Genomic DNA, 26,850 nt, shown 5'->3' with positions numbered 1-26,850 from the left:
AGATCCACATGGATCTCTGCCTCCCCAGTGATAGGATTAAAGGTGTGTACCACCACTGCCTGCCCTCCTTATCTAATTTAGTGGCTGGCTCTGTCCTCTGATCCCCAGATAAGTTTTATTGGGGTACACAAATAAAATATCACCACACTGGATGGTCCCTGAAAATGGGTCCTTGAGCTAAGGAGTGAACCATGTTGAAACAGAGGGCTCTGGGCAGAAGAACAGAAAACACAATATGTTTGGGAATAGGAATAAGCTCCATGAATTTCTGGGAAAGATGGCGCCCAAAGCAGACCCAAAAGAAGGAAACAGTTCTACAAGCTATGAGGAACACAAAAGAAGAAAACAATCACTTTCATTAGCATTTTATGATTTCCCATCTATGATAGAGATGGTTGAACCAACTAATTTTCTAACTTATACTTTTAGAGCAGATGTTTTAGAATAGAAATAAATAGGGTTGGAGAGATTGCTCAGGGATTAACAGTGTTTACTGTTCTTGTAGAGGACCTGGGTTCAGTTGAAGCACCCAAATCAGGCACTCACAACCACCTATAACTCTAGTTCCGGGGAATTTGATGCCTCATCTGGTCTCCATGGGCTCCGGCTCACATATGGTGCACATAAACTCATGCAGGCACACACACATAAACATAAAAATAATAAGCTTTTAATAAAAAAGAATATGAAGATGGCCATCACAGATGGGCATAGTGGTGCACACCTATAATCCCAGTACTCCAGAGGCAAAGGCAAAGGATGTGGTAAGCGCAGAAGACTGAAGAGTGGTTGGCATTGTTGAATGGCACAGCAGTTTCACAGATAATCAACCAGTGTTATAGGGGAAGATAAGCAAAGGCCTGCATGGATTGTTACTGTAAGTGTGTCAACAAAGACCTGTGTGGACTGTTAATGTGAGTATGTCAACAAAGACCTGTGTGGGCTGTTAATGTGAGTGTGTGACAAAGACCTGTGTGGACTGTTAATGTTAGTGTATGACAAAGGCCTGTGTGGATTGTTAATGTGAGTGTGTGACAAAGACCTGTGTGGACTGTTAATGTGAGTGTGTGACAAAGGCCTGTGTGGATTGTTAATGTGAATGTGTCAACAAAGACCTGTGTGGACTGTTAATGTGAGTGTGTCAACAAAGATCTGTGTGGACTGTTAATGTGAGTGTGTCAACAAAGACCTGTGTGGATTGTTAATGTGAGTGTGTGACAAAGACCTGTGTGGATTGTTAATGTGAGTGTGTCAACAAAGGCCTGTGTGGATCCTTAACAAGAGTCTGTCCTGAACCTGAGATTATGAATATCTACTTCTGTGTACAACTTGAGATATGATTTTTAAAGGTGTAGACCAAAACTAATAACAATTTCAGATTAAAGCTTCCTTAAAATATAGGCTTATTATAAGGAAAAGATAGAAAAATAAATCTGGCTACATTAAGCATCTTCTTTGCAAGTTGGAGAAGATGAGATACTGATTAATTCCCATTATTGATTAAAAAAAGTAAATGGCTAGTAAAAATATAAGTACAACAGACTGAAAAAAAGAATCTAGTCAATACAACTGTACAGGCAAAGGAAACAATAAGAAAGCTTAACAAAGTCATTGTAGCAACTGTCAGGAGGAATACAATTACCACAATCAATATATGAGAATTAAAAGAAGGTGAAACAAAGCTGGACATAGTGGTGGATGCTTTTAATGCCAGCATTTGGGAGGGAGAGGCAGGAAGATCTCTATGAGTTCAAGGCCAGCCAGAGCTACATAGTGAGATCCTGTCTCGAAAAAACAAACAAAAAACAAAACAAAAAACAGTGAAACAAACCTTCAATATTAGTATTTTTTACTTATTCATTTAGAAAGTTTTTAAATGTACCCAAATTAAGACATGCCATTTGAGATAATAACATTAATATAGTACTCACATGCATTTATTTTATGAGCTTTAGGAGGTATATGAACAAACTGGTCAGTATATAAATGTATGTGACTTAGTAAAAAATACAAGTTGCCACAGAGTAATGACCTATTCTTTTCTTTACCAAATTCCTAGCAGAGACTTCCTAAGGTAAAAAGCATCTATCCAAGATTGACAGGCTCAGAAGGCACACGTCATCTCTCCACATTACAAAGTCCTTAAATCATTCTTCCAGAATTCAAACACTGACTACTGACTCAGAACCAAACATTTAATCAACAGATTATCTCTGATATATCAGTCCTCAGCAAATAATAAAACTTACATTAGACCATATAAGACAACCCAGGAATGAAGGAAAAGGGTAATTATGTACCATGTTTCCCCCTTCTCTTTGAATATTTCCATTTTTACAAGATAGGCCAATGGCTGCTGAGATTACATGATAAGAACAAAATCACACTGGTTCTTTACTGCCCTCTGATGGAAGATGCACATAGATACACAGAAGTTTCAACCAGTAACTGTAGGCTCATTTGCCGTAGCTGACATAGTCTAGCTGTTCTTAGTTTTACGTGTAGATGATGCTTTAGAACAATGCACTTAAGACATATGAGGGTCACCATGAGTGTTTGTAGAACTGAGCTGCAAACTTTACTAACATTTGATATTTACTTAAATGAGTAACCACTCTCTAAAACAATCTTTGCAGGGCTGGTAAAATGGGTCAGCAGTTAAGAGCACTTCCTGCTCTTGCAGAGGACCCAGGTTGGGTTCCTAGCATCCATGTGGCAGCCCACAACCATCTATAGCTCCATTTCCAGGGGATCTAACACCCTCCTATGGTCTCAACCAGCATTCCATGAGCATAACACAGACATACATGCAAGCAAACACTCATACACATAAAGTAGAAATAAATAAATCCTTAAAAATCTTTGTAGCTTATAAATTCATACATACCACATTTACTTGATATATTAAACTACATCATGCATCCAGTTTATACACAGGAAGGTAGAAATTGATGATATTATCTAAAACTTCAATTTAATCTTTTGTTTTGAGCACCATGGCCTTTTTAAAAGCTGAAATCTAACAAATAGTGAAAATGAATGGTTGAGGGTTTTCCATTTGTCTTCCGTTTGGTTAGTCTGTTGGCTGTGCCTGTAATCTCTCTTAGGGAAGACCAAGTAACCTGAACTTTGAATTAAGCAAGCCTAACCAGTTGTTAAAAAAAAAAAAAATCTATGAAGAATCTACATAGGCAGTTACCACAAATGAAAATAAATAAATAAATAAATAAATAAATAAATAAATAAATAAATAAATAAATAAATAAATAAATAGGAAAGCAAAAACTTGCTGGGATAATCATCAAAACTATTTCTTGGATCCCGCTTCTGTTGCCACAACCCATGCTGACGTTTGTGCCAGCTTCTTTAAGGGCTTTGTTTACTACTTATATCTCCTTCCTACTTTCTTTTCTTTTAATTAATTTTTTATCCTTTTGAAGTTTCATATGTGTATATAATGAAATTTAGTCCTCCATGTTTTCAATGGCATCATATAACCAAGGTTCTTATCTTCTGACATTTCTCACCAAATGTACTTTATGGATACCCATTACTGTGTTCAATATTGTCAGGACCTAGGTACAGAATGATGGCAGATATATGGTCTAATTGCAAAATCATCTGTAGTCTAATAAAACAGAAACAAACATGCAAGTGAATATAATGATGCTAAAATGTCACCCCGAACCATGTGCAAAAGGCTTGGTTGCTAGCTGAGAATTTGGGGAAGTGACTGGATCCTGAGGGCTCTCAATTCCATCAAATGATTAACCTATTGATGGGTTCACAATTAGATGGGCTGGTTGGAGGCAACAGAAACTTATGAGGCGGGGCCCAGGTGACAGAAGGGGACTTGGGAACTACATCTTGTTTTTGCTCATCCCTTGTCTGTCTCCCCCCCCCCCCCCACTCCCTTTCTCTCCTGCTTCTGACTACAAAGGAGGGATAAGAAGCTTTGTTCTAGCACACTTCCTCCACCCTAATGTCCTGCCTCATCACACACCCAGGAACAATGAGCCAAAGCCCTTGTCCTGAAATCCTTGAGACTGAGTCAAAATAAATCTTTCCTACTGAATCAATTTATTTGTTTCTGTGACAAAATATCTAACAAAAGCAACTTAGGAAGGAAGGCAGGGTTAATTGTGGGGAAGGGACGGCATCAAAAGTCTGAGGCAGCCAGGAACCAAAGAGAGAGAAATGTCTGTGCTCAGTTTGTTTCTTCATTTGTAGTCAGCCCAGGACCCCAGCTCATGGACCTGTGTCACTCACATTTAGGGTGGGTTTTCCCACCTTAATTAACCTAGTCTATACAATTTCTTATAGGCATGTCTTGAGACCTGTTTCTATAGTGATCGTAAATGTTGTCCATTTGCCAATCAAAATACACACTTCCTTTAACTGACTACCCTGGCTATAGCCCAGTGTTTTGTTAGGAAAATAATAGATTGTTTTAAGGAAAGTATAGGATAGACCTACATATAAATTAGGACCAGAGGAAGGCTACCATTTGTATAAGAGTTCTCATGGAACTCATGTTAAGACAGTGTCTGAAGAATGAGTTGTAGTAGTCACAATGAAGAGAAATTTGCGCAAGAGAAGAAAAACTGAGGGCTCCAGGGAAGAAAAAGCAGAGCATGTTTTAGGATTACCATGAGCACATGCTTGTGCTTCACTGAATTCTTTGCTGAAAGCTGAGACAGGAACGTCAGCAGGGCTAAAACCATCAAGGCCCTGACAAGGTATGTGAAAAAGTTTGACTTTATTTGAAGTGTTTTTGCTCTGGGCACATTGTTTGACTAGAGGATGACACAGTCACATTGTGCTTTGACAGTTGTGGTGATATTTTATTTGTGCTGAAATGTGGTGATATTTTATTTGTGCTTTAATGAATGAAGCTTGCCTCAACATCAGAGGAAAAACCAAGCCATTATAAGTAAGCACAAAAGTCATGCAATGTAGCGCACGCCTTTAATCCTATCACTTGGCAGGCAGGGATCTGTCCAGATCTCTGTGAGTTCAAGGCCACACTGGAAACAAAGCCAGATGTGGTGGCACATGCCTTAAATTCCAACACTAGTTAACCATGGAGGTCTGGAGGTCTGTACAGACAGACAGGAAGTGACAGAGCTGGGCAGGAAGAGGAAGTGATGTAGCTGGACAGAGAGAGCAAATCAGATAGCAGAACAGCAAGGAATATAGATGTGGATAGACAGGAAGTTTCTCGCATTTAGAAGTTGAGGAGTTGGTGAGGTGAAGTTAGCTTGTGGCTGTTCCTATTCCTCTGATCTCTCTCAGGCTTAACCCCTATATCTGGCTTGTATTTTTTATTTAATAAGACCATTTAGAAATTCGTCTACAGACAGTATACTCTGATTTCTAGGTGGAAAATAGTTTGGAGCAAAGCAAAGACAGAAGTAGAAAAGTCACAGAAGAGATAACTGCAGGAATGCATTTGAACACTGTATTAGGGTTCTCTAGAGGAGCAGAACAGATAATATGAATATATATGTATGTATATATATACATATACATGTAAAGGGGATTTATTAGAGTGGCTTAGAGGTTATTGTCCAGCTAGTCTAACAATGGCTGACTATCAAAGGAAAGTCCAAGAACCCAGTAGCTGTTCAGTCCACGAGGCTGGATGTCCCTGCAGGTCTTCAGTATATGAAGTAGTAGGCTCTACTGTCAGTGAAGGAATGGACTTGCCAGCAAGAGCAAAAGCGAGCAGGCAAAGAGCAAGTGCTTCCTTCTTTCAAGGGGCTGGTTAGGTAATGTCTCAATGCTAACACCTTCCCTTCTTCCACATCCATCATAGGTTGTCACCAGAAGGTGGATCTTCCCACCTCAAAAAGATCCAGGACTTAGGGTAGGTCTTCTCACTTCAAATTATTTAATTGAGAAAAATCTCACAGGTATACCCAGCCACTTGGGTTTTAGTTCATTCCAAATGTAGTCGACAACCAAGAACTGCCATCACAACATCACAAACACGTCCTGCAGTCATAGCGCAGCCAGTACCATCTTAACAGAGCTGTGACTACCTGTATGTGGTTCTCAACAAACTTGGGCCTGTTAACTTTCTCTCACAGGGAGAATCACTGGACCTTCAACTGAGATCCCAGCCACTCCTTCCCTAATTTCCCCAGTTCTGCATAAAATTCAATCCAGAATTTCATGTTCTTGGGAGTGCTAGAGGACATAGAGGGTAGAAGGTAAATAATGAGGAAAGGACTCCAACTCTGCAGCTTTCAGGAGACTGTTACCCACGCCCACGTGGGGCTTTTCAGTGGTGCAGCACTTTTGGGGTCATTCACATGCCCTCACCTATGCGCCAATAAGTAAACCCAATAAACTTCATTGGTTTATGAGCTAGACTTGGGTGGAATCATTTCTTTGGTTGGTTGTTGGTGCTCTTCATGGGGGAAAACAGACACATTCATGTCTCAGGAAAAGTAACACAGCAAGAGTTACAAGACCAAGGCTTAGATTGAGACTGTGCTACTAGAATTTGGGGAGGCATATGAGTTCACTGTTTTAGTGGTGAAATTAATAGTGCTTGCTGATACTTGATGATAATCCTGATGAACTTGATGACTTATTTAAACAGCTGACAAATGAAGCTGGAATGTACTGAGGTAAGGAAAATAGGAGGCAATTTAGTAGAGAAAGGGAATAAGAATAAAGTTTTAGCCAAGTTCTGTGCAATCTTCCTTCCCTTTCCCTTCATTTATTTGATTTTTGAGACAGGGTTTCATGTAGCCCATGTTGGCCCCTAATTCACTTTGTAGCCAGGGATTATCTTGAACTTCTGATTTTCCTGCCTCCTCCTACCAAGTGCTGAGAATAGTATGTGCCACTATGCCAAGTTTCAGTGTAAGATCTCTATAAGACAGTCAATAAATATATCAAGAACTCAGCATAGGCTGGCTGATGGTGGCGCACACCTTTGATCCCAGCACTCGGGAGGCAGAGGCAGGTGGATCTCTGTGAGTTCAAGGCCAGCCTGGTCTACAGAGTGAGTTCCAGGACAGGCTCCAAAGCTACACAGAGAAACTCTGTCTTGAAAAAAACAAAAACAAACAAACAAACAACAACAAAAAAAAGAACTCAGTGTATAATTGACAAAAATGGTGGAAAGGCATGAGACTCTTTAAAAGAATGTGCAGAGTAAAAAGCTTGTGACTTAAGTGGCATATACAAGAGGAAGAGTCATTGAGGCCTAGGTCAGAGGGAAGCCAAAAGCACATCATGCTTGGTGCACACGCCTTCCCTTTTGTAATGATCCCATAAACAATCAAGTTCTCTCTGGGCAGTGATTTCTGCATCAGCTTCATGTTTTATTGCACATAGCTGTGGCCACTTAGCCAGTATGGCTTACTGGCCACCCAGACCCATGTATACCTGAGACTGCAATGCATCCTTTTATCCTTTAATCGTTTCCAAGGCATCCCCATACTCACATGGTTAATCCCATTCATCAAGCAGGTGTGCCACTCCATACCTCATAGAAGACAGCCCTGGAATCTCTTTATGGACACCTCATTCTCAGCTCATCCATGGTTGCATGTACTATCACCCATTATAGGTGCACACAAACACTACTATAACAAAGGAGGCATACAATCCCAAGCCACAAAGGAAAAGATAGCCGCATGGGGATTGTTCCTTGTAACACGAATCTTAAAAGGTCTTATTAAAAAAACAAACAAACAAACAAACAAACAAAAAACACCCAGAGCCAGAGCTTGGAGTGAAAGCTGGAAAGATCAGAGAAGCAGAACAAGCCACATTCAGCCTCACCTTGCCAACTCCTCAGCCAATTCTGTTTCCACAAATCCTGAGACTGAAAGTCTCTGAGTCCTTACCTTGAGGGTCTCAGTTGAACTGCTGCTTAGTTCCTGTCTCCTCAGCTGTATATACCTTTCTCCACCCAGCCATGTCACTTCCTGGGATTAAAGGCGTGTGTGCTTTCTAAGCAAAGGCATGAAATCTCAAGTACTGGGATTAAAGGTGTGTGCCACCACTGCCTGACTCTGTTCCCAGTGTGGCCTTGAACTCAGAGATCCAGATGGATCTCTGCCTCCCAAGTGATAGGATTAAGGGTGTATGCCACCACTGTCTGGCCTCTATGTCTAATCTAGTGGCTGGCTCTGTCCTCTGATCTGCAGATAAGTTTATTAGGGTACACAATATATCACCACAGTTCCCATGGATACTCCACCCTCACACAGATCATTCATTTGAGCATGTCTCAGCACCTATTGCATGGTCATTTAATCACTCCTTCCCAAGTCACCGTTGGCTGTCAGTCCTTGTTAAGAGGCCAGTTGCGTTGTGTGACTTTTCCTGAGATGTGAACAAATGTCTACTCATCCCAGATAAGGGACCAATGACAGAGCAAAGAAACAATTCCATCAAAACCCAACTTGGCAAACTAATCAGTTGACCTACCCTCCAGGCAGGCCAACAGGCTGGAGAATCTCCTTAGCAGTTAATACTGCTTGTAATGCCTTGGGTGGACATGAACCTTAAGAGTCTTGTGAGGTGTTTACTTCCTGAGTGTTAAGAAGACTTCCAAGTATTCAATTTGGAACTTTCTGAGTCTCTCTCTCTATCTCTGAGAAAAAAGTCTCACTATGCACCCCTGGCTGACCTGGAATTCATAAAGATCCTCCTGCCTCTGTCTCCTGAATATTGACATTAAGGGTCATGCCCCACACCAGGGACTTCCTTAGTCTTAAGGAACTTCCAACCAGGGCAAAATTGCTACACAGCAGAGCAGAGCAAAGCTTTAGAAATTACCTCAGATGGTAAATTGAATTCCACAAGAAAAAAACAAAAACAAAAAACAGAATCTGGGAGGATAAAGTTAATGTAACAAAAGCCATAAATTCACATTTGACTTCTTCAGTTCTTCCATTTCTTTAAAAGACAAAAAAGCAGCAATTATAAAAAATATATTGATGAGTTTAGTGTTTCTACCACACAAAATAAGGAAACAATAAACTATATTAGAGTAGGATTTCCATAGCACTGGAACTAAATTAGTAACTCCCACTCTGTTGAGGGAAGATGTGCATGGTTAGCCCTAGAATGACTAAGAAGGAAATGAGCTTTTAGAAAGTAAAAAAGTATCACTAAAGAAATTTTGATGCTATATCATGGTCATTGGATGCAAAAGAAAGTCATAAAAGTGGGCTAGAAGAACAAACAAAGTTAGAAAACAAAACATGGCAGACAACTCTAACTGCATAATAACCATGTTAACTATGATGGGATTAACCAATCAAGATGCACAGATTGTCACACCAGATTTTCTTTCTTTTTAAAGAAACAAGTTCCAATAAAATGTCTTTAGAGGAGACACTCCTTAGACTCACTGGCACTGCTCATAGAAACATCAACCAGGATAAAGGCTACCAGTACCAACATCAGGCAAAAGAAACTTCAAAGTAAAATCATTACTAGTGAAATGCAGAGTTCTAGTTTCATTCTGTGGCTATTATTAAAATACTCTGGCCAAAAGTAATCTAGGGGAAGAAAGAATTTACTTGGGTGATACTTCCAGGTCACAATCAATCATTAAGGGAAGTCAGGGCAAGAACTCAAGCATGAACGCCTCTAACCAGGAAACTCACTCCCAGCCAAGTACATCGGAAACCATGGAGGAATACTCCTTGCTGGCATGATCATTGGCTCATGCTTAGCTAGCTTTCCTGGAGTCCAGGGCTGCCTGCCCAGGGAATGGTGCTGCCAGCAGTGGGTTGGCCCTCCTACCTGAATTAACAACCATGGTATGCCCACAAGTCAGACTTTGGAGATGTGTAAAGGTTAAAACCTTCCTTTTTAAGAAAAGAAAAGGGGAAGTGCTGTGGGATGGTCTGTATGTCAAATGTGTTGCTGATTGGTCAATGAATAAATCACTGATTAGTCAGTGGCCAGGCAGGAAGTATAGGCGGGACTAACAGAGAGGAGAATTGAGAGAACAGGAAGCTGGGTGAGGGAGACACTGCCAGCCGCCATGATGACAAGCCGCATGTGAAGATGCCGGTAAGCCACGAGCCATGTGGCAAGGTATAGATTAATGGAAATGGATTAATTTAAGCTGTAAGAACAGTTAGCAAGAAGTCTGCCACGGCCATACAGTTTGTAACCAATATAAGTCTCTGTGTTTACTTGGGTGGGTCTGAGTGGCTGTGGGACTGGCAGGTCAGAGAGTTTGTCCTGACTGTGGGCCAGGCAGGAAAACTCAAGCTACATCTGGGAAATCTGTGGTTGAGACTCCTTTCTCTGATAATTCTAGGCTATATCAAGTTGACAGTTATAGCTAACTAGGACACAAAGGTACATTTTTACAATGATAAAAGGATTGAATTGTTATGAAGAGATAAGGCTGGCAAGTATCTCCACATTAAAAACAGAGAATCCAATACTGCATTATGGTAGAAACAAATGAAAAGGAAAAGGCGCCTCAACAACAGCTGAAATCTTTGAGACCTGACTTTCTTTTTCGTTGGCTTGAGACAAGGTCTTCTGTAGCTCAGGCTGACCCCCAGCTCACCAAGGAGCAGGGGATGACCTGGACAAATGCCTCCATTGCTGAAGCACTGGGATCATCGGTGTGAACTACTCTATCTGGTTCTAAGATTCAATTGTCTTTCCTTCTTGCATGTCTTCCTTACTTGTGGCCTCATACATGCTAAGCAAATGTTCTACCACTGAGCTATAGTATAGCTAATTGTCAATTAGACATTTGGTTTGAGATTAAACATAAATAATTATCTACTTATTTCATTTCTTACAATTTTATACAATGAGAACTTTTCTTAAGTTACTTATCTGTAAGACCAGTAAAGTTAAAAAAAAAACCTTAAAAGTCATGCACAGTTACATAGTAAATGATGAGGTTGAAGTCTGTCTTGAATGCCATGTTCTAAACACTGCTCTAGCTATTGCCTCATTAGTTATATAGACAGCACAGAGCTGATATAAGCTAGACACCTTGTAACATGGACAAAAATGCTTACTGAAACTAAAATTAAGTAAAACTTACTGTTACATGAGAAAGCAAACCATCACAATGCATATATGCTCTATTCTGAGGGTACAAAAAGACTATTACTAAATTTTCACCCCCTCAATGCATCTAGAATCTGTTCTTCTTTTCTTACATTGCTGTTAACTACTAAGGGCAACTGAAGCACTATTCTGTAGCTAGAGTTTTTCCCAGTCCTACTTGGCCCATAGTCAGGACAAATCTCTCACCCACCAGGCCCGCAGCTGTTCAAACCCAACCAAGTAAACACACAGAGACTTATATTACTTATAAACTGTATGGCCATGGCAGGCTTCTTGCTAACTGTTCTTATATCTTAAATCAACCCATTTCTATTAATCTGTAAGTTGCCACGTGGTTCGTGGCTTACCAGTATCTTAACATCTTCTCAGGGCGGTGGCTGGCAGCATCTCTCTGTTTCAGCCTTCCACTTCCCAGCCTTCTCTTTTCTGCTTGTCCTGCCTATACTTCCTGCCTGGCTACTGGCCAATCAGCATTTCATTTATACAGAATGATATCCACAGCACTAACCTAATTAGTCTTAACAATAAAACCTGGAGTCAGACATCGAGGGTGAAAGCTAAAAGACCAGAGAAGCAGAGCAGCATCCACAGTTAATTCTTACCTCTACGAAATCTCATACTGAATGGGGGGCATCCTCTCCCTACGAATCCTTAGACTGAATGGGGGATGAGATCCTGTCTCCACCTCTCTAGTGCTGGGATCAAAGGCATGCACCACCACCATCTGGCTCTGTTTCTCTTTTAGACTGATTCAATCTCGAGTAGAGCAGGGTGGCCTTGAACTCCTGATCTTCCTGCTTCCTCCTCCCAAATGCTGGGATTAAAGGTGTGTGCCACCACTGTCTGGCCTCTTTGGTTAACCAGTAGCTAGCTCTGCCCTCTGATCTCCAGGCAAGCTTTACTTGTCAGAACACAAACAAAATATCCCAAAAATATCACACAACAGGCAACTACCCAAGCTGACACATTTTTTTAAATGTAGTACCTAGATTAGAACCCAGGGCCTTGTACAAGCTACCCATGTGCTTTATCACTGAAGTAGCAATCCTCAAGCAAAACACCTCGAAGTGGCTTTCTTTTTCCTACATCCAATACATTAGTAAATCCTGTAACCTGACTCTTCAAATTGTATCTCCATCCAACCACATTACCATTCTTCCTCCAATCTAAGCTACCACCATCTCACTAAGATTACTAGAATTAGACTACTTCTTCATTGAGATGACCCAGATCCCTTGCAATCTACTTCCACAAAGCAGCCAAGTAATCTTCTAAAAACAAATTGAATCATGTCACCCTGTGTTACTTCACGCAGTAAATTTGTAATGAAGTCCAAATTCTACCAGCTCTCTTTATAGCTTTATCCCCACACCTTTAACACCCTCCATCTCTCTCACTCTCTTTTTTGAGACAGGGTCTCTCTACATAATCCTGAAATTATGTAAACCAGGGTGGCCTCAAACTCATAGATACCTGCCTGCCTCTGCCTCCTGAGTGCTAGGATTAAAGGCGTGTGTCATCATGCCCTAGCTTCTGCCAAAACTTCATCTTCACTATCCTTAGCAAATAATTAAACCAAATTTATAATATAATTCTATTTTGAAAAACATAATACACATATGCATAAATCTGAGAAAGGATATTCCCAAACATGAATGATCATGGGTAAAAAGATTAAAATTAATTTTTTCTTTTCCTTTTTTTTTCCCCAGAGCTGAGGAACGAACCCTGGGCCTTGTACTTGCTAGGCAAGCGCTTTACCACTGAGCTAAATCCCAAGCCCTAATTTTTTCTTAATGTAAAAAAAATAATTTCTAATTCCAACATTTGTTACATCAAAACGAGATAAGCCATCAAACCCCTTACATCTAGTGTGGCAATAGAGTAACAGGTCCCCAGACCTTAGCACAATTGATATCATGTTGGCAGCACCATTCTAACCTTAGAACCTAGCATACAGCTCCCAACACCTGCCAAAATGGGAACATCGACCTTATCCATCCAAGACCTGGCCCCTGGTTCCTGGACCCAGGAAAGTCTCTAAATGTCCTTACCTTGCTTTTTTGCTTCTGTAGTTTTCCTCCCTTACTGTTATTGCTAACCAAAGTGTGTCAACAAGGATGTGGTTTTTGTACATAAAGGACAAAATAAATAAACAAACAAACAAATAAATAAAGCTCAGGGCTGCATGATCTGGGTAAATTCCCTGTGCAGTTACTAGCAGGCAATACAGACTTTCTATGTTTTCTTTAGTGGAGGTACCATGCAATGATAGTACTTATACACAGAACATAAAAATAAATCATAAGTCACCAAAATAAATCACACAAGAAATACTTTTCTCTATGAGTAACTACTATTTATTCACATAGGCATTTTGGTCATTATTTCACTTTTCATTTTTATACAGTGAGAACTATTACCCCTATTATTGATTGGTAAAACTAGAAAAATAAGAAAATGAGTTAGTCTTAGTTGCACGGTAAATGATGAAGCCCTTTACTGACATAAATCCTATGTTCTTTTAAAAACATTTTTATTGCGCACGCCTTTAATCCCAGCACTCAGGAGGCAGAGGCAGGCGAATCTCTGTGAGTTCCAGGAAAGGCGCAAAGCTACACAGAGAAACCCTGTCTCGAAAAACCAAAAAAAAAAAAAACATTTTTATTACATCTTATTTTGCGTGAATAGAGGGCAGAAGACAATTCACGAGGGTGTCTGGGTATTGAACCTAGCTCCTCAGGCCTATTGGCAAGCATCTGATGCACCTCACCAGCGAGCGCTCTTGTTTTTTAAACACTGTTCTAGCTGTTTTTCATAGTTATAATAGTGCAAAGTTGATACAATCTAGACAACTAGTAACAAGGACAACAATGTAGTTAGAAGATGTGGGTCAAACCAGAATGACATAAGCATTGAGAACTGTTACATGAGAGCAAACTATGACATTGTGTGCAAAAGAGTCAGAGAATTTAATATTTCACATAGGGAAAGGCTAAAAATAAACCAACATGTTCTTGTTGGTTCAATGTGGGGTGATTTTTTTCTTTATTTTGAGTTTGCCCCGTTTTCATAAATGCACCAGAACTCTTCAAAACAACAACAACAAAAAAGCTAAATTAAGACAGGCATGATGCCTCATGCGTGTTAACATCAGTTTGGCGTCTTCCCTCAAAGCTCCAAATTCCAAGTCTAAACTCAAGTGCTGTCCAAATGGCGTTCTACACTCTTCAAAGACACCTGGAAACTACAAGAGTCAAAATATTTTACGATGCCGGTAATTTGTTGGTAGTCTGTCACAATGAGCCTATTAAGAGCTTACTGGGATTGATGACTACCGTGTCTTTTAGAAGGTACGAGTTTAATAGCTTTCCACGGAAATAAACTTAACTCAAAAATATTTTCTGATTATTTCAGGAATGTGTATCTCGTTTAGAATAATACTTGAAGCAAGCACAGATGGTAGGAAAGGATGAAGCGTTCACAAAGACGCGCTTGCCTCCAAAGCCTCAACTTTTTGCATTGTCTGCCCGCGGCGTGCCAAGCGCTGTCGTCTCCACTGTGTCACCGAACCGGAGGGAACTTGGGGTCCGCAGGGAAGAGCAGAGCGCAGACCCAATCTCCGCCAGCGTCTCCACTGACGTTGCGGACAGAGGAAAGGTCCTGGCTGGGGCCGGGAGGCGGAGACACGCTGGCCAGGAGCCCGGAACTGGCAAGGCCTAGCTAGACCAGCCCGCCACAGTAGCATGGCAGCAGCCACCGCCGTCCGCTTTGAACACGCCCACGCTTTTCCCAGGACGCAAGCACGCATGCGTCTTTCTAGCAGGCCAAAGACTTCCGGGAAGCTGGTTCCGTCTCGGAGTGTTCACTTCCGCTCCGGTCCTCGGAAACTGTGGCTACAGATCAGGGCGTTCCGGTACCAGGGCTCCCGAGGTGGAAAAAGTACAAGAAGGAATTGTTTGGCTTGTCTGTCACTTTGTAAACGTTTCCTGAATGATTAAGCTAACGTTTGGTTCACCTTCACTAACTGTTAACGGTAACAATTTGGGATATTTTAAACTTCTCTATTTCGCTCTCAAACTGATAATAGCATGGAAATGAACTTGGTGGAAAAAATCTTCAAAGGAAAATTTTGCCCAAAATTCCTTAGATTGGTTTATTTTGCTCTTTTAAGAATGGTTTATGTAAATCTGAAATTGGTCACAGTTCGGTATCAGACAGCGTCCATTATTTGTTTCCTACTTATCACTTCCAAAAACAAAGCTTAATTCCCATATAAAGCATACCACAAAGAACAGAAGGTCAAAAGGAGACATGGGAGATATTCTGACGGTTTAAAAGCTTTCAGCAAATCAATCAGCAGCAATAAGAGACACAGAGATATTTTCACCCACTTCTGGGCCTCACGGAGAGTCAGCTCCCAGAAATGCACTCTCAGTACCAGCATCCTAGCCCTTTGCTCCTTACTCCAGCAAGTTTCTACACGTAAACACTTAGCTTCCATACGGACTGTCACTCAAGTTAGAAAGGCCTTGATCTCCGCTTGCTCCGCCCCCTAGCTCCGGAAATTACATCAAGGCACTCGGCGTCCCGCCCCCGGACGTAGGGCTTTTCTATCCGGATTCTTAGCGCGGACTCGGAGTGCCGCTCTTCTCTACGTGCTTTGCACATGCGCGACTGCTTTTCCCTTCTTCCTCCGCTTCCCCTGGCGTCCACGGTTCACGGAGCCGCCGCCAGAGCGGCGGAGAAGTCGGGAAGTGCAAGATGGCCGCCGCGGAGGCCCCGTCGTTGCGGGAGCAGCCGGAGTAAGTGGACTGTGCGGGGGCGGGGGGTCGGAGCTGGGCCCGCGGGCCGCCGGACGGGAGGCGGCGGTGACCTGCGCGACGGGCGGGAAAGTTCAGGCCTAACGGCGACTGCCAAACTTTGCCTTTCCGCGCGCCATGAGTGGTGCGATGGGAAGCGTGGGAGCGGCCCCGGCTTTGCTGCCCGTGGGGCCGCGGCTGTTGGGGCGCCGGCAGCGCGGCCTGCTGCGCGTCGTTGCCCCGGGAGGCGGCGGCACGAGCGGCCTCTACAGGTCCAGTTCGCGTGGCGGCTGCGGCTGCCCTGAGGTCGCGCCTTCCTGCGCCTCCCCTGGGGACGGTGGAGCTCCCTAGTCTCAACCTCCGCGTGCGGGACCCGAGGGGCAGTGGCGGCAGGCAAGCCAAGCCCCGCTTTCCTAACGCATACATTATCCCTGCGGTCCTGCTGATGGTAAGAGCAGAGATGGAGGTGCTAGGGTCACACTTTTCGACTGTCCCAGAAATTGTGCTAGCGAAGTCTTTCGCCTTCTGCTCCAACCACAACCCGGTATTTCTCAGTCCATTGGCAGCTTATTTCCAACTTTCAAACTTGAGGCAAAGTAAGGTAGTCTATCTGGTTTTAGATGCCTGACAGTTTTTGCCCCAGTTTATAGTCCTTTGGGAAGACATATGGGAGAAGTATTGGGAATTGTTGCTACTTCTAAACCATACTAATCTGTTTATAATTAAGCTAATATAAAAGTAGTTGAGACCAAGTGAATAGTCAAAGGCTAGCCGTTGCTTAAATAAGAGCAGTTTTTTTCTCTCTCATGTTTATACTAGGAAAGCTTAACTTGCAAGAGAATGGCATTGAAGACTGTGCACACCCCCCCCCCCCTACACTTGCATTATCTAGTGTTCCCAGCCTCTTTAGGAAAGCGTTTGATACCGTCTCCAGCAACTTGTGATAGAGGACAGCTTTGCTACCAGATAACCTGACTTCTTTGCTGAAGAAGTCCTGAGTTCCCCTTTCATTTGCTTTACTCAACTTGACAGAGAATTCAGCGGGTTTTTTGTTTAAGTATGTTTTGTTGTGACAACTTGGCTTAGCAGAGAACAGATAGGGTTTTTTTTTTTTTAATTTTTTTTTTTTTAACACCCACAGATAGGGTTTTAACTAGACATAGCTTATTGTTTCTCAGTTCATGGTGTGGCAGTTACAGGATGTCAGTTCAGTACAATGGATGTCTTCGGCTGTACAGCTGAGTGTTCTAGTAATCTGTTCTGAGTATTATGTCCATTTATTTAATTTGAGGGGAGAGTTCATTTTGAGGGTGATTCAGCCCTATTACATTTGCATGTGTGAATAATGTAAACATGCATTTGTTTAGGCTCTGACAATTGCACATAACACTGATGGTAGTCTTTAATTTACCCTCCCTTTCCCCAAAGAAATTGTGTAAATGGAATATTTTTTCTGTGTCCTATTTTCGCTAATTTGAAAGTAATTAATGAAGAAAGTGACAATTTGATATGAAAGTAGGCACTATGTGTATTTTGACCATAGTGCTCAAACAGTGTCTTAATGGCTTGTAGTTACACTCAATAGCTTGTAGTTACAGGGAAGCTATTCTAATAGAAAATGAAGAAAGAATACATATATTACATAGTTTAAAAATTCCTCAAAGGCTCAAAGGGCTTTCGTTGTAACGGCCTGCACATTTGTCAGCTTCTTGAGTTCAGCTTAAAAAAAAATATTTGCAGTCATTAGCGACCGGGTACTGTTCAAATCATTCAAATGGCAGCTCATTAATTCTTGTAACAATACTATTGAGGTAGATGGCTGGTATTTTATGGGTGATGAAACTAACACAGAGAAATAAAGTAGTTTGCTCAAGGTCACGCTATGATAGGCACATTTAAATTTGTGCAGTCTGGTTTTAAAGACCCTCTCAGACTGCTGTACTGTGACTCCCTTTTCAGGTGCCCTTAAGGCTTGAAATATTTTTTGCTAGTGTCCCGGAAAGATCCATGTAGGGGGTGAAGAGGGATTAAGACTCAAACTCAGAGCCCTTTTGCAAATGTTAATACGCTAGTACTTTACCGCTGAGCCACATTCTCAGCCTGAGATTATTGAGAAGGGCCTGGTACTAGGAGTGAACTCAGAACCTCACGTATGCTAGCCTAAGTAAGCACTCGACCACAGAGATGCACCCCACTCCCATGAGGGTTGGCCATGTCCTTCAGACCAGCCTCCCAAGCATGCCCTACCATTCCCAAAGATGTGCTTTTGATGTGATGTTTCTGATTCATTAAAATTTAATTTCTAGAACATTAATTGGAAAAGGTAAAGGCAGAAGCTAGGTCTAGGATTGATTGGTCTTTGGGATCCATTCTAACTTAGGTCTACATCAATTCTTTTTCAAAAGTATTTCAGGCTGGGTGGTGGTAGTGCATACCTTTAATCCCAGCACTTGGGAGGCAGAGGCAGGTGGATCTCTGTGAGCTCAAGGACAGCCTGGGCTACAGAGTAAGTTCCAGGAAAGGCACCAAAGCTACATAGAGAAACCAACCCTGTCTCGAAAAAAAGTATTTCAGTTTGTAAGAAAATTCATTTAACTACTTCCTCTGCATTATTTGCTCAACATTAATATATTTTTTAGGAATTGTCTTTTTAAAAAACAATTGTCTGGCTTGCTAATGGATACATTGAATCCTTCCAAAATAAGACTATCCTAGCTGCCAGTGGTGATGCATGCATTTAAACCCAGCACTCCATCAGCAAAGGTAGAATCTTTAAGTTTGAGGCCAGCCTAGTCTACAGAGTAAGTTTCAGGACAGCCAGGGCTACACAGAAACCCTGTCTTGAAAAGCCAAAAATTTTGAAACAAGAAAAAAAAAAATCTGTTGATAACTAGACATGGTGTTATATTTCTTTAATTCCAACTAGGGGAGCAGATTTCTCTACATTCCAAGCCAGGTATGGCTATATAGTGAGACCCTGTCTGACTTTGAGCTGCTTATGATGGTGCATGCTTCTAATCCCAGTAATTGGAAAGCTGAGGCAGGAGGAAAAGTCCCAAACCAGCCTGGATTGCATTGTGATACTCCACCTTACCCTACCCCTGTTTTCTAGGAGAAATTTGTGAAAGAGAAAATTAAAATAACACTAATGCTTGGTAATTAATGACTTCCGGTTATTTTGAAGTTGTTCCACGTCTGTATTTATTGTGCCAGATCCTCCCAAGACCTAGGTTGCTTACAGAGTAAAACCTAACAAATGAGCAGACTGCTGAACCCCCTGTGTTGTTTCTACTTTATATTCAGCTTGGATCCTGGGTAATGTGAATACATGTTAAACAATACTTGGTAATAGATTATCAGTAAATACTTGTTTTATGACAGGTTTATGCACATTCATTTGTTACATTGTAAAATACAAATGTAAAGAATAGATTTATATAGTCTCTGTTGTCCATGTAAAACTGTCTAAGAAACCACCAGTTTTCTTAACCAGCAGCCTTAAGAGAAAGCTGTTGATAATGAACCTGTTTTTGCCACTTTATTTATATACCCATTTCTTGTGGGACTTGTGTAGTACCAAGGTTTGACCCATGCTAGGCACTGTACCACTGAGGTGCCCTTGGAACCCTCAACTATAACGCTTGTTTTCTGAAGTTTGTTTTGAAAGATGAACTGAAGAAGATAGATGTCTGCTGTCTGCTGTATGGGTGTATAGGATTTGTTAACGTTTGTCCTAAGATAACATTTTTTATCAGGAAATTATAATTTGTAAAACTGTAATTTTTTTTTCCCACCCTCCCCGCCCCCCTTAAAACTGTAATTTTTTTAAGAGCTAGATGTCACTATTTCTAATGGAACTTATTTCATACCTAAAGTTAAAGGCTATACTTAACATCTATTTCCACCATTAAAAAAAAAGATTTTTTTGGGGGGGAAGAAATGAGTATATTTGAATCATTTAGGGTATTGCATATTAATATCAAGGAATATTATGTGTGCAAAGAAGTTTTCTGGGGAGCATTCTGTGCTAAGGAAGCAAAAGCAGGGCTCTTATGTAATTACTGTGAGCACATTCCATGGGAATTTAATCTAATTGTCACAACAAACCTCTGATTTGTCCGTGTTGCTGATTATCCAGTTTTTGTAGCTGCAGAAAATGGCAGTGGAGGAGCACCTTTCCCAGGGTTACAGTAGTTGTGGTATGTTGGCCAGCACTTTTGAGTCAGGCGGTTTGGTTCTAGAACCATCCCCTTTTGATGGTATTCCTTCAGTAACTTAATAACCACCCAGTCATCTCCACAGGGTGTGTTTGAATAGGCATATTTGTCTAATGTGTATACAGTAATACCTTGGGGGGGGGGCAGTTCATGCTAAACACTGTTAAATAAGCATTTAATGTCGTCGGGTAGGTGCGGTTGTTTTCCCCACCTGAGCTTACAGACCCATTAAACTTGCCAACACCAGAGGCAGGTGGATCTCTGAGTTTGAGGCCAACCTGATCTACAAAGCAAGTTCCAGGACAGCCAGGGCTACACAGAGAAACCCCATTTCAGGGTGGGGGGACAGGGGTCCTTGCCAAATCCTTACTACTAGTACAGTAGTGGAACCAAGTTTAAACTTCAACAGCCTACCTTGGGGACTGCTTACTTTCATTTTAAGTTCATTTTTATGTAGTGTAACTTAGGGTTACTTTTATGACTAAAATTCTTTACTATGGATGCTTACATTTTATGCATATTTAAAATGAATGTTTTATCTTTAAAAAATTGCTGTAATTTTTCTTCAACTTTTCCCCCAATCAGTTAAGATTCAAGGGAAAAAATTGCAATTCAGGGAACCATACTAAAACATCTACTAACAAGAAATTGGCCCACACTAAAACCCGACTCCTCATTGAACAGTGTCCTCTGCGTGTCTCTTCAGTACTTTTTCAGAAATTGAAGTTGGTAGATTTTAGGGTTCCTTTTGTTTAATACCATGTAATGGCTATATGTTTTTCATGCCTTCATTGTTGTCAGCTGATAACTTCTCAGAAATACTCTGTATTCCTCTCCCCTACCAACTTATTAAAAACTGAGGCCTTCCAGAGAACAAGACTGTGTACCCTAGCCCCTGCTACAATCCCCAGAAATGATAGTGCTTTTCTAGATAACCCAGCCAGCACTTAACCTTCCAGTTCTTGTGCTTTTGGGTTCTCAGCGGCCCTTCAGTTCTGTCACGCCTAGAATCACACTTTGTCATCTGCAGGCGTTTCACTTGAGAGCGTAGCCTCGGTTAGACTACAGTCTTCACAGAGTTGGTGCCCTGACCACAGCCACCTGAGTGTGGTTTTCTCTACATGACTGACTTGTGCTGCCTGCTTTCTCTATTCCAAGTGCTGGTTCTCCACATTCTTTGCTCACTCTCTAGAATACTGTACTGCATCTTTAGTTTTTAGCTCACATTCCTTCTCAGTTAACACCTTTTTTTAATGTGCTCACTTAACAAATGAGTTGGGCCGGGCGGTGGTGGCGCACGCCTTTAATCCCAGCACTCGGGAGGCAGAGCCAGGCGGATCTCTGTGAGTTCGAGGCCAACCTGGGCTACCAAGTCAGTCCCAGGAAAGGCCCAAAGCTACACAGAGAAACCCTGTCTCGAAAAACCAAAAAAAAAAAAAAAACAAAAAACAAATGAGTTGGATCCCCCCCATACACACACACACACACACACACACACCCCTACCTCATGTGATCTACAAAGCACCCTTCTTGTCTATTCTCAAAAAATGGGTTTAGGCGATCCTTCTGTGTTCCAACAGCCCCTTGTTTGGGTCTTCTGCTATTGTTTTGCTATTGGTACTTCTCTAATGTTTCGTGGTTGTTTGTGTGGTGTTCTTTCCCACTGGACTACACTCTCCTTGAGGGAGGCAATTATGTCCTTGCACATTTTTATTTTCTGGTCACCTTGCTGAAAATCTGCATATCGTAGTAGGTCATTTAAAATGTTCAGAGACTGATGAATAGATTCATGATTCTTCCTTTGCAAGAAACAAACAAAAAACTTACTCAAAAACACCAGGAATATATCATTTGAAGGCAGATGAGCTGTATCTTCTTCCAAATTAGTGTGGTGGACTGAACCCAAGACTCTTAAATTTGCTCTTGGGCCTATCTTGTAGAAAGCAGTGAAGTGCCTTCAAAGGGAGAAGTTACGTGCTTACTGATTGTCAGAGCTCTGACCTTTGGTAGGATTGGTACATTCAATATGTTATTTCATTTAGAATGTTTTGAATTTACAGTGGCTGTGCTGGGACACAACCCCGTGTAAGTCCCGGAGCATCTACAATGCTGTTGAGGCTATATTTAATCTGGAATTACTGAACACTTGATAAGTGGAGAGTCATAAACTCTTTGAGTAAAACCCATGTGTTTAAAACAGAACATTCCTTAGTTCATTCTTTTTTGCATCCACTTATGAATATGAACGTAATCTGGGATAACAGTTTCTATTGGAAATTCACAGAGAAGGAATAATTTGCTGAACAAATACTTGGTCAAATCCTGCAAAGTTTCTGGTGTTAGACTACTGTTGACCTCCAGAATGTCTTTCCCTGTGGTTGTTGTGGCTAGGCAGCTACAAACCAGGAGTCCTCACTCCTGGCCAGTTCTCTGAAGTCTTAGCTCTTGGGGGTTTGTTTATATTGTTACTGTCATCTTGTGAAACTTCCAGTACACACTGACCACTTATTTGGAGCTAGTCAATATTAGCCCCTGAGATTTTTTTTCAAGAGGTGATTAGGTGAGATGTGTTCACAAGTAAGCTGCTAGGCTTATTGTAGAGACACCAAGTGTTCTGAGTTTGATCAAGTGGAAGAGGTTAGCTTTCTAGTATGTCAATATCTGTGCTTTATGAAAAGAGAAAGTGGGCCTTTTGTTTAAGTATTTGTGAGGGATGCTGGTTTAAAATCAAATCACTGGAGTTTCTGTGTAACTAAAAATAATGGGATTTTATTATTGCTGGTTTGGATTTCGTTTCAGTTAAATGATTTTTCTTAAAAACATACCTGGTACTGCTTTTAATTTTTAATTCAACTTTTAAAAACAGTTTTTGTCTCTGCCACCTCAGCCTTTGAAATAAAATATCTGAAACTTACAACATTTTAGTGACTAATGTGTTACAATGAGATTCATTGTATCATTTACTATTGTTATAACTGAACACTGGGTAAATATTGTGATTTGTAAAATGTGTTTTATATGTTTATAGAATGGATGATGCTGATAATTCTGAAAAGAGTGTAAATGAAGAAAATGGAGAAGTATCAGAAGACCAATCTCAAAATAAACACAGTCGTCACAAAAAAAAGAAGCATAAACACAGAAGTAAACATAAGAAACATAAACATTCCTCAGAAGAAGATAGGGATAAAAAACACAAACATAAGCATAAGCATAAGAAACACAAAAGAAAAGAAGTTATAGATGCCTCTGACAAAGAAGGCCTCTCCCCTGCAAAAAGAACTAAACTTGATGATTTAGCTTTGCTGGAAGACTTGGAAAAACAGAGAGCCTTGATTAAAGCTGAGCTTGATAATGAGTTAATGGAGGGAAAGGTCCAGTCTGGAATGGGGCTCATTTTGCAAGGCTATGAGTCTGGCTCTGAAGAAGAAGGGGAGATTCATGAAAAGGCAAGAAATGGAAATAGGTCCAGTACCAGGTCTTCCAGTACACGGGGGAAACTTGAAATCACAGACAACAAAAATAGTGCAAAAAAACGAAGTAAGAGCAGATCCAAAGAACGGACTAGACACAGGTCGGACAAAAGGAAAAGCAAGGGAGCTGTTGACATGGCGAGAGAGAAAGCAAACAGGAGCAAGTCCAAGGAGAGGAGGAAATCCACAAGTCCGTCCAAAAGAAGCAAGTCTCAAGACCAAGCAAGAAAATCAAAGTCCCCTACCCTTAGACGGCGGTCCCAAGAAAAAATTGGGAAGGCCAGATCTCCTACTGATGAGAAGATTAAGATTGAAGATAAAGGTAAAATAAAGGATAGGAAGAAATCACCAATTGTAAATGAAAGAAGTCGAGATCGATCTAAAAAATCCAGGTCCCCAGTTGACTTAAGAGATAAATCCAAAGACAGAAGGTCAAGGTCCAAAGAGCGAAAGTCAAAACGGTCTGAAATTGACAAAGAAAAGAAGCCAATTAAATCTCCTTCAAAAGATGCCTCTTCTGGGAAGGAAAATAGGTCACCTAGTAGAAGACCTGGCCGGAGTCCTAAAAGAAGAAGTTTGTCTCCAAAACAGCGAGACAAGTCAAGAAGAAGTAGATCCCCACTTGTCAATGACAGAAGATCTAAGCAGAGCAAATCACCTTCTCGAACTCTGTCTCCAGGTAGAAGGGCCAAGAGCCGATCCTTAGAAAGAAAACGAAGAGAGCCAGAGAGGAGACGGCTTTCTTCTCCAAGGTAACCTGTTCATGAAACATTCAAGCTTATTTTTTTCTTTTTGGTGTTTTGAGACAGGGTTTCTCTGTGTAGTTTGTTTTGGTTTCTGTCCTGGATCTCGCTCTGTAGACCAGGCTGGCCTCGAACTCACAGAGATCCTCCTGGCTCTGTCTCCTGAGTTCTGGGATTAAAGGCGTGCACCACCACCACCCAGCCACATTTAAGCTTTTTACTAGTTTATATTTTAAAAGAAAAATAGAGTGTGGAGATAATTTTAAATGAGATAGTGATGAGTTTTGTAACAGTAGTGTAATTTAGTACATTAATTATATTAATACTTAAGTGTTTTGATAGTAATTTATGTTTTATGAATAGCTTGACTATTTCTTTCAAATTCTTGACTTAATTTAGCTTCTCATTTGCTCAATCAACCATTTAAATCCAGGCAATTTACTAAATCTGCATGGGATTATCTTAGCTCAGTGAGAGTGGGGGTCCTTCATAAACCCCCCTTTTTTGGGGGGCGGGTTGAGACGTGGTCTCATGATATAGCTGTGTCAGGCCTCAAACTTAGTGCTCTCACTTCAGCCTCCTACCTGCTGGGTTTACAGGTTAAACTGTAATGCTGGCCCTAAGTATATTATACAGTCAGAGAAATGATTTTTTTTTGTTGTAGTTATTTTGAGACAGGGTTTCTTTGTGTAGCTTTGCGCCTTTCCTGGATCTCACTCTGTAGACCAGCCTGGCCTCAAACTCACAAAGATCTGCCTGGCTCTGCCTCCCGAGTTCTGGGATTAAAGGTGTGCGCCACCACCGCCCAGCCAAAGAAATGATTTATTAGGATCATAGAACTAAATTTGGGGAAAATAGGAGAGGCTTTTTAGAAACCAGCTAATTGTGTATATAGGAAATGTGCTTTTGAAATGATCTGATCTGCCAAGTTTTACTTCTAAAAAGATGGTGGCTTATAAAGACGGTATGAATTCTTAGCTACTTACTTATTCCTATTAATACTAATATGTTCAGTGTAACTGTAAGTTGATCTTGAAGTTTCAATCATCACATTCTGGGAACTTCGAAGAGTGTTTTCAAAGTGCCATCTTAAGAGGTTCTTTACTCTTCACTTCTAAGTAGCCTTATATTAAAATCCCCCCTTTGCTTCAGCATTCTGCTTTGAGGCTGTTTTATTGATCTTCTTTATCTGAAGTGTTTTAGTCAGCCCAGTTTGCTTTTAGTTCAATAGGAAAGTCTGAAAGTTCTATAGAAGACCAAACTTGCATATTCGAAACACCCCTCCCTTTTTAATCGAAAAAAGATATAGACTGAAGAAAAGGCCAAATAATGCAGAAGCCTGTAAGTTCTTGGCCTCCCTATCCCTCTCCAGCCTCTCTCAATAAGTTTATATCCTGCTAGTCTACTTCGTATGCACATTATTGTTGAATATAAGCATTTTCTTATAAGTGGAGTCTTGCAATTTATCTCAAAGTACAGATGGTATACTATTTTGGGAAAAATACTTTGGTGACAGTATATAGGTTTTTTTTTATTTTATTTTATAACAGCAGTAAGTTATAGTGTAGGTGTTCTGTATTTTGCTGATGAACATTAAATGGGTTTATTTTTCACTGTCATGTACAGAGATGTCTGTTAGTTATATTTGAAGCTTCTTCATAGAATCCACAAGTGAATTTTCCCAGTCTCCTTACATGTACAATTGTATCTTAGAAAATTCAAGTTAACTCTGACCTCACACATGTGCCAAGGCACAGGCATGCACACATACGTATAATAAACAAATAAGATTTCTTAACCATAGAAATACCAATATGTAGACACTTGAAAATGAGGAAATAGAATATTATGACCTATTTAGGTAAATTTCCTTTGAGTTGTACATCCAAAATTTGAGTTTCTTTTTAACATGAATAGTCTTTAAATTTATACATTCTGAGGTCATGGGAAATACTTTTATTGTATGCCTTCTGTAACACCATAATGCCAGTGGAATCATCTGACTTTAAATGGTAATTCAAAATAAATTAATCAGTTACTCTCATTAAATTTGTGGATCTTATGCTCTTTACATGTCGAAAGGGTTCTTTTAGTTTGTTCTCTTAACTTGCGTATGTTCCCCTTAAGAACACGACCTCGAGATGATGTCCTCAGTAGATGCGAACGATCAAAAGATGCCAGCCCCATCAGTAGATGGTCTCCAACCCGAAGAAGAAGTAGGTCTCCCATTAGAAGAAGATCCCGTTCCCCATTGAGACGCAGCAGGTCTCCAAGAAGAAGAAGCAGGTCTCCTCGGAGAAGGTGAATATGAAGGATAGATGTTATCGTCTCGATTCGTTAACCTTTGCCTCCTTTTGAAACTTCAGTTAGCTGCATTGGCAGGTTTTCCCACAGACCATTTTTCTCTGAAACGTTTTAGTTTGTGATTCCATACCTCCTTTTGCCCACATGTGGTACTGCACACAGTTCTTCAGTGTGGTTTCCTTTGAAATTTATACAAGCCGTTGGTCTTCAAGTACTTAGTTAAGGGCCT

General features: G+C 40.9%; 1 protein-coding gene across 4 annotated transcripts in view; it reads left to right on the top strand.

Moving 5' to 3' along the window:
- Window positions 1-15,694: 15,694 nt before the first annotated feature.
- Prpf4b (pre-mRNA processing factor 4B) overlaps window positions 15,695-26,850 on the top strand; it is a 30,245-nt gene continuing 19,089 nt past the window's right edge. For 3 of the 4 annotated variants that reach the window (XR_008215613.1, XR_008215612.1, XM_052727035.1), the window contains exons 1-3: window positions 15,696-15,887; window positions 23,130-24,326; window positions 26,445-26,618. Coding sequence is in view for 1 of the 4 variants with exons in the window: in XM_052727035.1 (XP_052582995.1) it covers window positions 15,847-15,887; window positions 23,130-24,326; window positions 26,445-26,618 (1,412 nt within the window). In the remaining 3 variants the exon portion in view is untranslated. Of the gene's footprint in view, window positions 15,888-23,129; window positions 24,327-26,444; window positions 26,619-26,850 lie in introns of all 4 variants that reach the window. The other variant, XR_008215614.1, reaches the window with a different exon arrangement.

Source organism: Peromyscus californicus, unplaced genomic scaffold (genome assembly GCF_007827085.1).
Source record: "Peromyscus californicus insignis strain IS unplaced genomic scaffold, ASM782708v3 Scaffold_8__1_contigs__length_139910024, whole genome shotgun sequence".
Lineage (NCBI taxonomy): Eukaryota > Metazoa > Chordata > Mammalia > Rodentia > Cricetidae > Peromyscus > Peromyscus californicus.
The sequence above is the reverse complement of the archived record's forward strand: the minus strand, read 5'-3'. Positions and strand labels throughout refer to the sequence as shown.